Here is a 15340-nt window from a genome sequence, read left to right as displayed (position 1 = left end):
ATTAAAAAAACATTATTATTGGTTGCTATGGGAATTTATTTGATGATGTGCAACCGGGAAAAAATTAAGGAATAAAAGAGCGCCACCATTTCAATCTGGAATAGTCCTTCCTCTGCTCCTCGCAGAAATGCTGAACTGGAAAGTTCGCACCGTTTTGCTCCCCCCCCCCAAAAAAAAAGTCAATCTGACAGCTGCTCCCCCCCCCCCTCCCCACCCTGTTGAGACTTTTCCTTTCACAGTACATGACATGAAAACAAAACAAAAATGTTTCAAAATAAATCGCTTTTTTTGTTAACCATGAAAACTGAACAGCGCCCTCAAATCTTAGGCCGTGTCCGAAACGGCGACTTCGGCTACAGCTACGGCTAGATCGCGCACGTCTGCTATTCTTCAACACTGGTAGACGCGCTGATCTAGACGTAGCTGTAGCCGAAGTCGTCGTTTCGGACACGGCCTAGATCGCGCACGTCTGCTATTCTTCAACACTGGTAGACGCGCTGATCTAGACGTAGCTGTAGCCGAAGTCGTCGTTTCGGACACGGCCTTATTTTGCGGATCTATTACAGTCGGGTATCAAATGCTAAACCCTGAAATGGTGTAAAATGGATAGGAGGCACACAAGGTGCCATACCATATGAATGCTGGTCATCTCGCCACCTGACAAGCTCGCCACCAACAAAGTCGCCCCCAACAAAGTCGCCCCCTGCAAAGTCGCCCCCCTACCCGGCTCGCCCCGGGGTTGAAACAAAGTCGCCCCCTGGCAATCTCGCCCCAAAAAATGTCGCCCCCTAGCAAAGTCGCCCCCTGACAATGTCGCCCCCAGCCAATGTCGCCCCCTAGCAAAGTCGCCCCCAGATGTTGTTCGGAAAATAAATAAGGCTACAATAATTATGGTAAAAAAATATAGTTAAAACATTTTCAGAAAAAAATCCGTATGAAGTAATGTGCTAATCCTAACCCTAACCCTATTAACCCTAACCCTCAACTATTTTCTGGGGGCGACTTTGCTAGGGGGCGACATCGTCAGGGGGCGACTTTGTAACAACTCGGGGCGAGCCGGTTAGGGGCGACTTTGCAGGGGGCGACTTTGTTGGTGGCGAGCTTGCTAGGTGGCGAGATGACCAGCCCCCTACCAGGAATACACACATGAATAAAATAGATCGAAGTCTCTTCCGGGCTGCGTTTTTTGTCCGTTTTTTAGTCCGTTTATTTCCTTCTGTTAGTGTCATGTTGAAGTTAGGAGTCTTTGGTGGCTTAGCTGCCGTGCTCAGAGGCTATTTTGCCTTTGAATGGTACACGGTCGGTGCTGCAGTAGCGGTTGCATACTTGGCGACTGGAGGGTGGAGGTTTGCTAAGGTTATTGTACGGACACTCCCACGTGATTTGCGGTAAGAAGGTCCTGGGACTGTGGGTCAGGGGTGGTGGTCGTGGGGGCGTTGTACTTTTTGACATTTTGGTTACTGTGTCCCGTGGGTCTACGGCCGGCCACGGCACAGGGGACTGGTCTACGGCGGCCCGGGCGGGTAGGGTTAAGAGATTTAGTACACCAAATGAGTCATGACCATGAACTTGTTGAATGAACATTGAATTGAATTGTAGTTGAATTGGGAAAACTCTCTGGATCATCCTACACTCATCTCAGATCCTGCAACCACTTTTCATAAATTTTTACAGAAAGGACTGATATTCTCATTTCAGTATTTCTAGTTTCATATAATAAAAGTATCAAATGAGAAATTGGTGGCAGTATACGGACACTTTTCCATGAGTTGAACCAGTCGTCTAATTAGTTAAAGGCAGTGGACACTATTGGTAATTGTCTAAGACTAGCCTTCACGGTTGGTGTATCTCAACATATGCATAAAATAACGGAAAAGTTTCCATATGGCGCCTCCACTTTTTCATTCGATATGAAATAATATAGTATCTAATTTACCTCAATGAGATATCCCTTTTTGTAAAAAAGGGTGAAAAAGTGGTGGCGCCATACGGAAAGTTATCCAAAATAACAAACCTGTGAAAATTTGAGCTCTATCGGTCATCGAAGTTGCGAGATAATAATGAAAGAAAAATAACCCTTGTCACACAAAGTTGTGTGCGTTTAGATGGTTGATTTCGAGACCTCAAGTTCTAAATCTGAGGTCTCGAAATCAAATTTGTGGAAAGTTACTTCTTTCTCGAAAAGTATGGCACTTCAGAGGGAGCCGTTTCTCACAATGTTTTATACCATCAACCTCTCCCCATTACTCGTCACCAAGAAAGGTTTTATGCCAATATTTATTTTGAGTAATTACCAATAGTGTCCACTGCCTTTAAGTGCAAAATCTGCAACCAATGCAACAGTCTCTATTGTTTATTGTCAAAATTGTGCAATGTTCGGTGTCAAAAAGTATAATTATTAATATAAATATTATTTTTTGGGTGGAGGAGGGGATGGGGCTGAACTTTTCCTCCTGTTTTTGAGCTGAAATACAATTACAATTGTGAAAGCCTAAAGCCTCTCGATACATAACCCTCTCTTACAACACAAGAATAAATTCCTGGAATTGGACCGTTTTAGTTCACAATAACATAACACCTATACAAAAGTAGATCCAGTAACTGGGCGCTTCGCGGCGCTATACGATCTTTGGTCAGGCGGGTACCAAAAGAAGACTCTCAATAACACCTATACAAAAGAAGATCCAGAAACTGGCTGGCGCCATTAGAAGACTCGGGATGTGATGGATGGTCTAGCGAAACTTGTATCAACAAATTATCTTTTTGAGCACAAAATAGTAAAGACCTTGAGTACAATTTCAAGCCTGGTGTTGCTTCTTAAAGATATGGAGAGGCCCAGTAGGCGATTTTGAAGGCGATGTTCTTGGTCTAATACAAAAGGGTAATTTTTATATATATTGTTGAACAGTCATCTGAATTTCTCCGTTCTGTTTTGATTATATTATACAGAGGACTAATTACACTCGTCCGTCTTAAGTTGACTCTTATGAAACGTCAGCGTAACCGAGAACTGGTCCATGATGTATTTGAAGCTCGCGTTAAACTACACCCGAACAAAATTGCCTTTCGGTTTGAAGACCAGAGCTGGACCTTCAAGGATGTCAACAACTTCGCCAATGCCATCGCTAATTATTTCTTCGAGAAGGGTCTACAAAAGGGAGATACGGTCGCTATATTCATGGAGAGTCGGCCAGAGTTTGCCTGTTACTGGCTGGGCTTGTCTAAGATAGGCGTTATCGGGGCGTTGATTAACTTCAATCTGCGTGCGGAAAGTTTAGAGCATTGTATCAATGTTGCTGGACCCAAGGCTGTGATATATGGAGCTGAGCTTACAGACGGTAAGAGACTTAAAGGCAGTGGACACTATTGGTAATTACTCAAAATAATTATTGGTATAAAACCTTTCTTGATGACGAGTAATGGGGAGAGGTGGATGGTATAAAACATTGTGAGAAACGGCTCCCTCTGAAGTGCCATAGTTTTCGAGAAAAAAAGTAATTTTCCACGAATTTGATTTTGAGAGCTCAAGTTTAGAACTTGAGGTCTCGAAATCAACCTTCTAAACGCACACAACTTCGTGTTGCAAGGGTTATTTTTCTTTCATTATTATCTTGCAAGTTCGATGACCGATTGAGCTCAAATTTTCACAGATTTGTTATTTTATGCATATGTTGAGATACACCAACTGTGAAGACTAGTGAAGACTAGACAATTACCAATAGTGTCCACTGCCTTTAAACAACATTGTTTCAAGTCAGAAGAATGAATAGACGAGTAAAACCCAAAATAAGTTAAACCACAACTATAACTCCTGAGGGGATGAAACAAAGCATGCGTTATTTTGTATGTGTTTTTTAGGCATTGCGTGGTCAGGTATCCGTTTGGTTTGGGGTGAAAGCTGATTAAATTTGCTGTGTAGATTATGTTTTTTTGAGAGTTTTTCTTGCAATTCAATCTACGCACTGCAAAGTAGATTTTCAGAATTCTCAGACATCTCAGTTCTGAAAAGAACTGTCCTGCAAGGGTGGAAGGTAGGAAATTGGCTTGGATTACCATTTTTGCTAAGTGGATCAACGGGACTTCTCATTATTAACCTTACTTCCACATAGTGAGTTCTAAATATTGGTCTCAATGTTTCAACTTGCCTGCTCGAGTCATTGTCAGTCAAATGATTTTGGATCCAAGTTAATCCGGTGGCAGTTGATTCAAATTCTGCTCAAGTAAATTTTTCTTTGTTCAAACCCAAAATTAAAAAAAGGAGCGTTGATTGAAAAATGAGGTTGTTAAATCTATTTTGCATAAATAACAAAAAAAGATAAAATTAGAATTTTAAGTTACTAGCAGTTATTTACTTTTTATTTGCTGTTGCAGCAATCAGAGACATCAGGCCAAAGATAGGTCGTGATGTAGCGTTCTACAGTACGGGAGGATACCAAGATGCTGGATTCGCTGCTGTCAACCTTGATCCCGAATTAAAGAAAACATCAACTCTTCCTGCCCCTGTCATACTTGGCCGCAAGTATACAGGTATAAAGTTTTTTTAATTTTTATAATGGAGCCACACTTCATAAGATGAATTATTATTTTATTTTTAAGCATGTTGACAGATAGCAAAAGCCTGAAGGCCACTTCAAGGTGCGGGCTATATTCAACTATTTTTGCAGGGGCCATTGCCACCTACTCCTGGGGCTTAATAACCCCTTTACAGTCCATACGAATGTAGGCTTGGGTATCATCCACTAGGAGCCTGGCTGGTAGAGCAGAAAGCACAACCTCCCAAACTTCACAAAGCAATCATGGTTAAGTGTCTTGCTTGAGGACACAAGTGTCACGACCGAGACTCGAAACCACACTCTGCTGATCGAACACAAGAGCTTGAATCCGGTGCGCTTAACTGCTAGGCCTTGACACATTCACATAAAAAGATCGAACACCGTATAAACAGGTTGACATTATTTACGAGAGCGTCAAGATGCCAAGGTGTCATCGTTGTTAGTTGAAATATATTGGCTTCTTATTTGTTACAGATAAGCTTTTCTATATCTACACTTCTGGAACAACAGGCTTACCTAAAGCAGCAATCATCACTCAAATCAGGTAAGGTGTATCCTGTTTCAACGTCGTTGTTGCTGCTGCTGCTGTTGATGTAGATGTTGCTGCTGTTGTTGCTGCTGTTGCTGCTGCTGCTGCTGTTGTTGCTTTTTCTGTTGCTGCTTTTGCTGTTGCTCCTGTTGTTGATGTTGTTGTTGCCGTTGCTGTTGCTGCTGCTGCTGCTGCTGCTGCTGCTGCTGCTGCTGCTGTTGTTACTGCTGCTGCTGTTGTTGCTGCTGCTGTTGTTGGTTTTGCTGTTGCTCTTGCTGCTGTTGTTGATGATGTTGTTGTTGATGTTGTTGCCGTCGCTGCTGTTGTTGTTGCTGCTGCTGCTGTTGTTGCTGCTGCTGTTGTTGGTTTTGCTGTTGCTCTTGCTGTTGTTGTTGTTGATGATGATGTTGTTGTTGATGTTGTTGTTGCCGTCGCTGCTGTTGTTGTTGCTGCTGCTGCTGTTGTTGCTTTTGCTGTTGTTGCTTTTGATGTTGCTGCTTTTGCTGTTGCTGCTGTTGTTGTTGATGATGTTTTTGTTGTTGATGTTGTTGCAGTCACTGCTGTTGCTGCTGCTGCTGTTGTTGTTTTTGCTGGTGTTGTTGCTGCTGCTATGTTGTTGTTTGTGCTGTTGTTGTTGCTGCTGCTTTTATTGTTGTTCAATTGTTAAAAGAATTTGACTAACTTTGACTTTTCCCTGGTTTCCTTTTGTATTGTATTAGGTTCATGTACATGGGATACGGTATCCGATACAGCTTCCACTGTAGATTCGACGACGTGATTTACAACACGCTTCCACTGTACCATTCCGCCGGGGGGATCGTTGGGATGGCTCAGGTCATCCTCAATGGATCCACCATGGCCATCAGGAAGAAGTTCTCCGCTAGCAGATTTTGGGATGACTGTATCAAGTACGAAGCAACGGTAAGGTCATTTATGTCTAGTTTCTTGATTCTTTATGTCACATTAATTGTACATTTATGGCTATTGGCACAAGCCTGGGCCCAAGTTCATAGAGCTGCTTAAGCACAAAAAGTAGCTAAGCTGCTCTTAGGAACTGTCGTGGCTGAGTGGAAAAGAGCATCAAACTCGAGCTCTGCCGTACCTGATCAGCAGAGTGTGGGTTCGAGTCCCAGTTGTGACACTTGTATCCTTAAGCAAGACACTTAACCCTGTGGCTTCGTCCTTTGGAAGCTCTAGGTCTCATTTGTTAATATAAAAACTATCAACTTAAGTAAAAGACCCTAGTAGACACTTATTGCAAAGAGAAAGGGTTCTTTTGAAAGAACAAAAACGAGATTGTCCATCACTAGGAACACTGTTTCTATTTGCTCAATTTCTTTTGACTGCGTTATCAAGGGCACTGATCTATGAAATGTACATTCCAAAAAGTTTCTTCCTTTTGTATCAATGTATGATCCATTAAAATTTCTATCAATGCAGCTTTTTTTACTGTCGGCTAGTTTACTTTTAGTCTCTCTTATATTTCCTCCGTAGATTGTGCAATATATCGGTGAGATATGCCGTTATGTCCTCGCTCAACCACCTAAGCCAGTGGATACCCAACACAAAGTCAGAATGGCTATCGGTAACGGATTCAGACCCCAGATCTGGGAGGAGTTCCAGTCTCGCTACAACATCAAAGAGGTCAGTCAGTATGGGAGAGTTAAAGATAATAGTTGTGGCTTCTTGTATAGCGCGCATATCTGTCACTCAGTGACGCTCAAGGCGCTTGAACACTCAGTATTTTCCTGCAAGATATGTGGGACTACATGTTGAGTATGAGACCTACTCCTTTTTACATAGCACCATGTGATGGTTTACCAAGGGCTGTGGTGCATTATGCTGCCAATCAAACCAGGAACACCGGGGCGAACCCCTTCTCTTTACAATAAGTGGCTGTGCACTGTTTTTTGTGGTTGATGTTACTTAACACACGGGACCAACAGCTTTACGTCCCATCCGAAGGATGAAGCAACTGTTACTGTCATGCTTAATGACACAAGTGTCACGACTGGGACTCAAACCAACACTCTGCTAATCAAAAACACCAGAGTTTGAATTCGGTGCTCTAAACCGCTCGCCCACGACACTTTTGATTCTTCATATTAATAATAACTAATAATTACGCACAGGTAGCCGAGTTCTATGGAGCAACGGAAGGCAACAGTAACATCGTGAATATAGACGGCAAGGTTGGAGCTGTCGGGTTCATCTCTCTGCTGGTCCCATTCGCTCTGCCGATCACTCTACTCAAAGTCGATGAAGGCACTGGTGATTTAATCCGTGGACCCGATGGACTTTGCATCAAGTGTAAACCAGGTAGGTCTGTCATCCAAGCTGATGTAACTCAAGCCTGGAGTTACACATAGGGGCCTCTATTGCCCCCGGTCTTGGCCTTGGTGCCCCTGTAAAAGTTTCCCATAGACTTCAAGACTTACAATAAGCCAAGTCAATAATTTGCAGCAGTTGAAATGTGCTCAACTCCTGCGTAACATTCGCTGCGAAAACAGCCAAATTCGCTCTGCATTCGCAGGAAGTATGAACCTGGCTTTACTAACTATTCAACTGTGCCCCAGCGCCTTGGAGCAAACTTTTGAATTTGGCGCTCTATAAATGACTTTTGATTTATTGATTGATTGCTCTTTGCCAATTCAATATGGCCTTTCCCTCTCAGATGTTTTCCCCAGTGCTGTCATAATGGTGCCAAGCGCTTCAACCACTACAGGGACTACTTTGACATTTACATCAAATATTTTGAAGTTCACATGCCAGGTCTTGGACTTTATGGATCTTTTCCATCTCCTCTGAACTCTGAAGCTACCCTTAAGGGCCGGTCCCACTGCAGCGATAACGAGAACGATAACGTTTTGACGCAAAGAGAACGCGCTCTATTGGTTGAATTGTTCCACGCAGAATACGCACACGCTCATTCAACCAATAGAGTGCGTTCTCTTGGCGTCGTTATCGTTATCGTTCTCGTTGTCGCTGCAGTTGGACCGGGCCTTTACATCTCCCGGCACAGCTATGTCAATGAGATGACACATCTATTTTGCCTTATCTAAGACTACAACATCTGAATGTTAAAGTCCCAGAGAATCTTGACCCGGTCGGTCTCTGCAACTTTCTCCGGAACATGTTCGTACCAGTACCATTTTGAAGTCACTTGGACACCGCATTTCTTACACAGATCCCAGTGAATCACCTTGGCCAACTTGTCATGTCGTCCTTTGTACTCCGTCTTTGCTATCCTACTACACTCGCCGACAATATGAATAATATTGGTATTATTATTAATACTATTATTGTTATTTTTAACAGGTGAAACCGGCCATTTGATCGGCAAGATCAAGGTAGGTGATCCAATTGCTGGTTTCGATGGCTATGTCAACAGACAAGCAACAAGCAAGAAGATCGCTTACGATGTCTTCAGGAAAGGAGACCAGGCTTTCCTCTCAGGTGAATAACACATTCTTTAGCTCATCATTAGCAGGGTTTGGAGGAGAGTGTGGGAGAGTATTACTCATGTGCTTAGCTTTTTAAAGGTACTGGACACTATAATCAGGGTTCGACCTTAACGCTGGTCCGCTGGCCAAATGCCAGTAGAAATCGCGGCGGACCAGCTGAAACACCTTGCCAACTGGTCCGGCTGACCAGTCAAAAATATCGGCAGCGGTACTACAGAACTATGACTATTATTTAAATATTTTTAGGCTCGAATAAAACATAAAAACATTCACTCAAGGTTTGGATAAAACGTAAAAAAATCACCCGAAGTGCCGCTGAACGCTGGCAAACTTCCCACGATAACACATACACATGTACACACAGCGCAAAATCCCATCATGCAACGTAAATGCTTGTAGTCTTCGTATTAGTTCACGTGTGCCAAAAAGTGTAAGAAACATTGATCGCTAGAGGGCGTTTCAGAATATTCGATAGCGTGAGAATAGACGCCCTCTATTGGTGAAAGTACGCGATAGCTTACAAAACTAGCTTCAATCGCCTTGACAAAAGACCACAAAGCAAAACACATTCTGTCAGCAGCAGCATGGTCGTCGTCGTCAACGGAGCAGATTTCCGTGTGGGGAAAAGAGTCTAGCGTGTTTACGAAAAACGAGCGAGACGGTGAGGCTTCATTGAACAAAAATTACAAAGTTAGGATACTCTTGATGAGCAAAAAGGAGTATTTAATTGGGATTAGTATGGTTCTTCCGTCCTGATTTTGCTTAATTTTTTTTGTTATTTGGGGCTTGTTTTTTTTTGCGGGCGATCGGTGGGCGATCTAGTTTTGCTCCATGGTTTTATTGGTCAAATATAATGCGCGGTTGCTTCGTTGTTTTTTTTTGCGGGTTCAAATTTCAAGAAATACTTGGGTTCTCGAATGCAACACCTCCATGGTTTAACAAAGGCGCAGTTGTTTTTGCTGCTTTTAAATGAATTTTTTTCTTCACAAAACAGACAACGGCACCGACCATTCCGTACACATAATTAAAAAAATACCGTAAAACGCCGTATGCTTCTCCATGGATGTTGCAACTATTTTGATGTCTACTTTTTGTTGGTTTTTTTCTGGACGAAAGTGGGAAGATTTTGGGAACTTCGGTTGTCGGTACGATGTATTGTGTTTATGAATACTTAATATTAAAAGTACAAACAGGCAATGTTTATACATGATAAAATAACTTAAGCGATCGCACGTAAACCCTCCCCACTGTAGATTTGAAGGCAATACATAAAAAGTTAATATTTTTAACAGTCGGTTTTAAAGTGGTTTTTTTTGTTAAGTAAAACAATAAAAACAAATTCATACAAATGTTCTTCGTACTTGAGAATACTTCGATGTCCAATGCTTACAATAAACCATAGACTAAAAAATTACCTAAATAAAGATCATGTTAAATTTTCCAATTTGCTCTCACAAATAATTTGACCTGTTTTTAAATTAATTTTAATAAGATTATTATTACTTTTTTTAAAGAAAAAATACTCTCAAATTAGTGAGCCCCCTTACGAACACAATAACTTGGTACACATAAATAAAGTATGGCTTCCAGTGCAGTTAAGTTGACGTTGCAATTCATGTTGAATTTTGAAATAGCGGCGATTAAAAATCGAGCAGTTGGTATACAACAGTATTTTTTTAGTTAAAAAAACATATAAAAGAATTGGACGGACCAGTCAAAAACCTGGCGGACCAGTGAAAAATCAAGCCAACTGGTCCTGCTGGCCAGTTGAAAAAAAAGTTAAGGGCAACCCCTGATAATAATAACAAATTATATTGGTAATTACTTGGGAACGAGCAATGGAGAGCTGTTGATAGTATAAAACATTGTGAGAAACGGATCTCTCTGAAGTATTGTAGTTTTTGAGAAAGAAGTAATTTCTGACTGAAATATTTGAATTGAATTCGAGACCTCAGCTGAAATCACAAAATCAAGCATCTAAAAGTACACAACTTCGTGCGACAAGGGTGTTTTTTCTTCCATTATTCTATCGCAACTTCGACGACCAATTGAGTTAAAATTTTCACCGGTTTGTTATTTTATGGGTATGTTGAGATACACCAAGTGAGAAGACTGGTCTTTGACAATTACCAAAGGTGTCCAGTAGGCCTGGGCGAATTATTTGAATATCCGGTTAATGGCGAATAGGTTTTCCTATCCGTAACCGCGAATGCCTTTTTTTTCTTAACCGGATATCCGCATAGGGTGCGAATAGCTATTTATAAGCCGGATAGTTCTGTAATTACAACCAAGTAACCGGATATTCTTTAAATCCGAATATCAGCGGACGTCGGGCGACAACTGATAGGAATTTTTTGTCTGAATCCTTATGAAACTTCTATAAAAAGACAGCATAAAACAGCATAAATTAAGTATTTACTATGCTCACCTCCGTGAAGAGTTAAAACAATGACATTTCTGACGTAATTTGTTCAAAGATTACAAAAGTTGTCCTTCACGTAGAGTCAATCACGATCAAAAGAAAAAGCAAATCACTAACTTTAAATTAGATCCGGTTATTTTTATGAATGAACCGAGTGACACTGTCTAAAACTAATATCAATCTGCCCATAAGATCTCATTCACAAACGAACAGCGCCCTCTAGCGGCAAAAAAAAATATTTTAATTAAAAAAAATTGTTTTATTTTAATAGCGCCCTCTACTGCAAAAAAACTATTTCAATATCCGGTTAATTTCGGATAGTTGGCCAGCGGTATCCGAATAACAAAATTTCACTATTCGCCCAGCACTAGTGTCCAGTGCCTTTAACATGAATATTACTGTTTACCGGTACGGCCTTTTACAAGTGTACAATGTGCTGAGATAATTGGATGAAGTGCACTTTTTAATTTTGTGGAAATACACAACAAGGAGACAGTGAATCAGATGATGTAGCAGTTAATTCTAAATATTTCAAATCAATTCACTTATTGTTTCTCCAGGTGACATCTTGGAGATGGATGAAGACGGATATTTGTTCTTTAAGGACCGTTCTGGGGATACTTTCCGTTGGCGTGGGGAGAATGTATCGACGTCTGAGGTCGAGGGTATCATTCAGAAACACATCCAGCTGAATGATGCAGTGGTGTATGGTGTCGAAGTACCAGGTACAGTTGCAGAACTTAAGTATGTGCCCGCCCGGGGTACCCCCCCCCCCCCCCACTCCCCCCAAATGTTCTTCCTTAACAGTAGTCCGCTGACAGATCAAACACCTGATAACCAATACACTAATAATAGTAATAATTTTTTTAGATTGTGCTTAACACACAAAAGGGCATCTCAAGGTGCTTCCAGCATTATTACCCCTGGTCACTGGGCCATTTAATTCACTCCTCAAACCATCTCCGCTTTCTGGGGAGTATACAGCCTGTGCAACAAATATGCGCTACTATTAAGTTAAATCAATCACAAGAACCATCTCTGCCCTCACAGGTACCCATTTACCCCTGGGTGGAGAGAAGCAAGTATAGTTTTAAAGTGTCTTGCTAAGGTGTCATTACTTGGATTTAAACCCACACTCTGCTGACAGAAACACCAGAGCTAGAGTTTGGTGCTCTTATCCACTCGGCCACAAAACCCTAATGCTATATCCACACCCTCGCATGGAAGAAGAAGACGAGCCCAAAATTTGTTCATACTTACCCATTCATTTTCCCTCGTGGTTTATTGCTTATTCATAAATACCTCGGACAGTTTCGCTCTTCCTATTGGTGGAGAGCGTGTCACATGGGGTGTTTAAACGGTTGATAATAACTAGCTGGAGCTGTTTGTAAGGACACCCCAGGATTCTGTCCAACTTGTTCTGCTGGGTAGTTTATTGCTGAAGTCCTATGGCTACTTGTAAATATTAACTATTTCCATTTTTCTTCTAGGACTTGAAGGAAGGGCTGGTATGGTGGCCATTGTTGACTCGAACGGAACTCTTAATCTTGCGGCATTGAACGAAAGTCTCAAGAAATCTCTGCCAGCGTACGCTCGGCCGATCTTCATCCGTATCATGCAAGAACTAGATACGACAGGTGAATATAAAACACCTCCAAAAAGGGAAGATGTATATTTGGTTTGTGGTAACACCATAGGTTTTGAAACTTTGCATGGTGGAAGTTAGAAATAGAAAGGTTTGCGGTAACACCATGTAATGACTATCTCTAAATGAGTTGGTGGTGGTTCTGAAAACAACCGTTGGTTTCAACTCGCTGAACAAGAACCAACGGTTCTTTTCAGAACCACCCCGACTCATTTAGAGATATTCATTATATGGTGTTACCGCAAACCTTTCCATATCATGTATCTGCTTTGCTGTGTGGATTATGTTCTTTTGACAACTTGTCTTGCTTTTCAACTTTTAACTTCACTACCACGGATTGGTCTTTAAGAACTTACTCCACGGAAGTCCTCTCGATCCACTTAGCTTAAGTTGTAGTCCCGGCCGATTTTTTAGTTGTAGTTTATAAGCAGGATAGGGCCCAATTTCATAGAGCTGCTAAGCACAAAATCTTGCTTATAATATAATATATATTATAATATTATCCGTCACTCCCTCCAGGTAAGGTGTGTGTAAAGATTTGAAACTCAATTGCTTTATTCTAAATAAACAGTTAATAAACATGTTTTAAATCTTCTTGTTTAAAGGTACCTTCAAGTTGAAAAAAGTTGAACTACGCAAAGAGAGTTTCAACCCCAAGCTTGTTAAAGGTGACAAGTTGTTCTTCATGAACGGCAAGGAGTTTGTTCCACTCACAGAAAGTGTCTTTAGCGACATCGTAGCCGGGAAGATAAGGATATAGGAAAGGTCATCTGAGGTTGTTACTGCAAAGGTCAAAGGTCAAGTTATGCAGGTCAAACATTCCACATCATAGTTGGGAGGATTAGGATATAGGAAAGGTCATTTAGAATCTGAGGTCGTTACTGTAAAGGTCGAAGGTCAAGTTATGCAGGTCAAACACTCCACATCTTAGCTGGAAGGATTAGGATATAGGATAAGTAAGAACTAGAGGGCGCACTGGTGATGCTTCTTGCACAACATGGGCATACAAACACACACTGTGATGCCTGTTTTGTCAACTTAGAAAATTGCGGCCTGCGCGCATGCCGCGTGGCGTATATAGGCAAGTGCGCCCTCTAGTTCTTATATACAACTCTATTGAAAGGACATAAGTATCAAGATCATTTCCTGAGTGTTGTCGCCTAATAATGATGGATTTTCTCCAAAATGAGTGGTTTTGTTGCTGTCGTTTGGTATTTTTCTAGTGTGATTGCATTCCAAATATTGTATTCATTCAAGTGTGGAATTTAGGAATGTAAACTGCATTTGGCTGACAATGTCTCGGAAACATTTTGGACCATTTCCTCAGATCTGGAACTGAAACCAGCTACAAATTATTACAATAGTTTAGGAAGACTATCATCAAAAATTGATAAACAAATGTTTGCAAAATTCTGTTTAAATTTAGGCGGGAGGGGATACTGCCTCAAAATCTGTACAAATGACTTTGTGGAGTTTTACAAATATGAAACCAGTTTAGAGGCTGTTTATTTACAAATGTGTGGAATGTGGAATTTAAATAAGAGTACATGTACATCATATTTAAACCTTAAAATGTTATTAGTTAGTTGAAACTTGATGAGTAAACAAAATGTATATTCTCAAAAGAATTTTAGTTCTAAGTATGGGATGATGTACATTTTGGTTTTATAAAGTTGTGTTTTGTAAATGGTTGTGATAATGATAAGAATTAAAAAGAGATTAGTTGGTAACCAACAATGAAAATACACTCAATAGTCGTTGTATAGACAAAAGCCCAAACTAGGTAGATAGAAAATATACATTGGTAGACATAACCTTAACCAAGTAGTAGAGAAATAGTACTTTTAAATTCATTGATAATTTTTCAAATCAGACAATTTTTGTTTACGCTTATGGTTGCTTTCATATCATGTGAAAGTTGTTTAAGCTACTTGACCTTTCACCTTTTGGTCTGTATCTTGATAATTTCCATTGCGTTCCTTTACACACACTTTTTTTTATATGGTTTTATACAGAAGAAATCAGGTTTTTATTGAAGAAGTTCACATTTCTTATGATATTTATGACCCGCTACGTGAAAATGAGTCAGATGTCGCCCAATGCATAATTAAGTAATGGACAGTTTAGTGTGTGAGAAAAAAAAAAAAAACATTTTTTTTATATTACTTTTTAAGAACCATATTTGCATAGTTAACCTTTAGAACACTTACTTTCAAGCAATAAAGCTATGAATACAACAATTTTGTGATCATACTTATGTCTTGTTTGTATCCTTTTGCGCGAAATGGTAGTTTAAAACATCGCTTTACTTGTAATTCGTTTTTCAGAAAAAATTATGTATTGGCTAATTTCAAACGGAAGTATCAGCAACGCGATACACCCCAAAGCTTAGACATATACCAAATTACTGCTGTTGGTGTGTTCTTTCCAGCCATGCATATAACTCGATCCTTAAAATTGTCAACATCTGACTCATTTTCACGTAGCGGGTCACATTTTGTATCCGTTTAAATAATACTTGAAACTTTGCATATGAAAGACCGAGTAACAATTTAACATATTTTATTCTGGGTTTGTTATTAACTGATATTATAACTTATCAAAACTTGTCCATGTGTAGCAATGCAAACAAAAACTAGCATTATCAAAGTTATTTTTCTATCAAAATTTGACTACACGTAGTCTGTAAAATTGTGTCCATGGTTACCAAATGTGCTTTAGTTCTTA

At 40.4% G+C, this 15340-nt stretch overlaps 1 protein-coding gene across 1 annotated transcript; it reads left to right on the top strand.

Moving 5' to 3' along the window:
* The first annotated feature begins 1110 nt into the window (after nt 1-1110).
* LOC139948143 (long-chain fatty acid transport protein 4-like) lies at nt 1111-14392 on the top strand. The gene is made up of 11 exons (XM_071946187.1): nt 1111-1388; nt 2950-3338; nt 4372-4527; nt 5028-5097; nt 5802-6003; nt 6577-6726; nt 7215-7401; nt 8401-8538; nt 11529-11693; nt 12459-12605; nt 13219-14392. The coding sequence occupies exons 1-11, from the start codon at nt 1147-1149 to the stop codon at nt 13371-13373; spliced, it is 2001 nt and encodes a 666-aa protein (XP_071802288.1). The 5' UTR covers nt 1111-1146; the 3' UTR covers nt 13374-14392.
* Nucleotides 14393-15340: the final 948 nt, after the last annotated feature.

Source organism: Asterias amurensis, chromosome 15 (genome assembly GCF_032118995.1).
Source record: "Asterias amurensis chromosome 15, ASM3211899v1".
Lineage (NCBI taxonomy): Eukaryota > Metazoa > Echinodermata > Asteroidea > Forcipulatida > Asteriidae > Asterias > Asterias amurensis.
The sequence above is the reverse complement of the archived record's forward strand: the minus strand, read 5'-3'. Positions and strand labels throughout refer to the sequence as shown.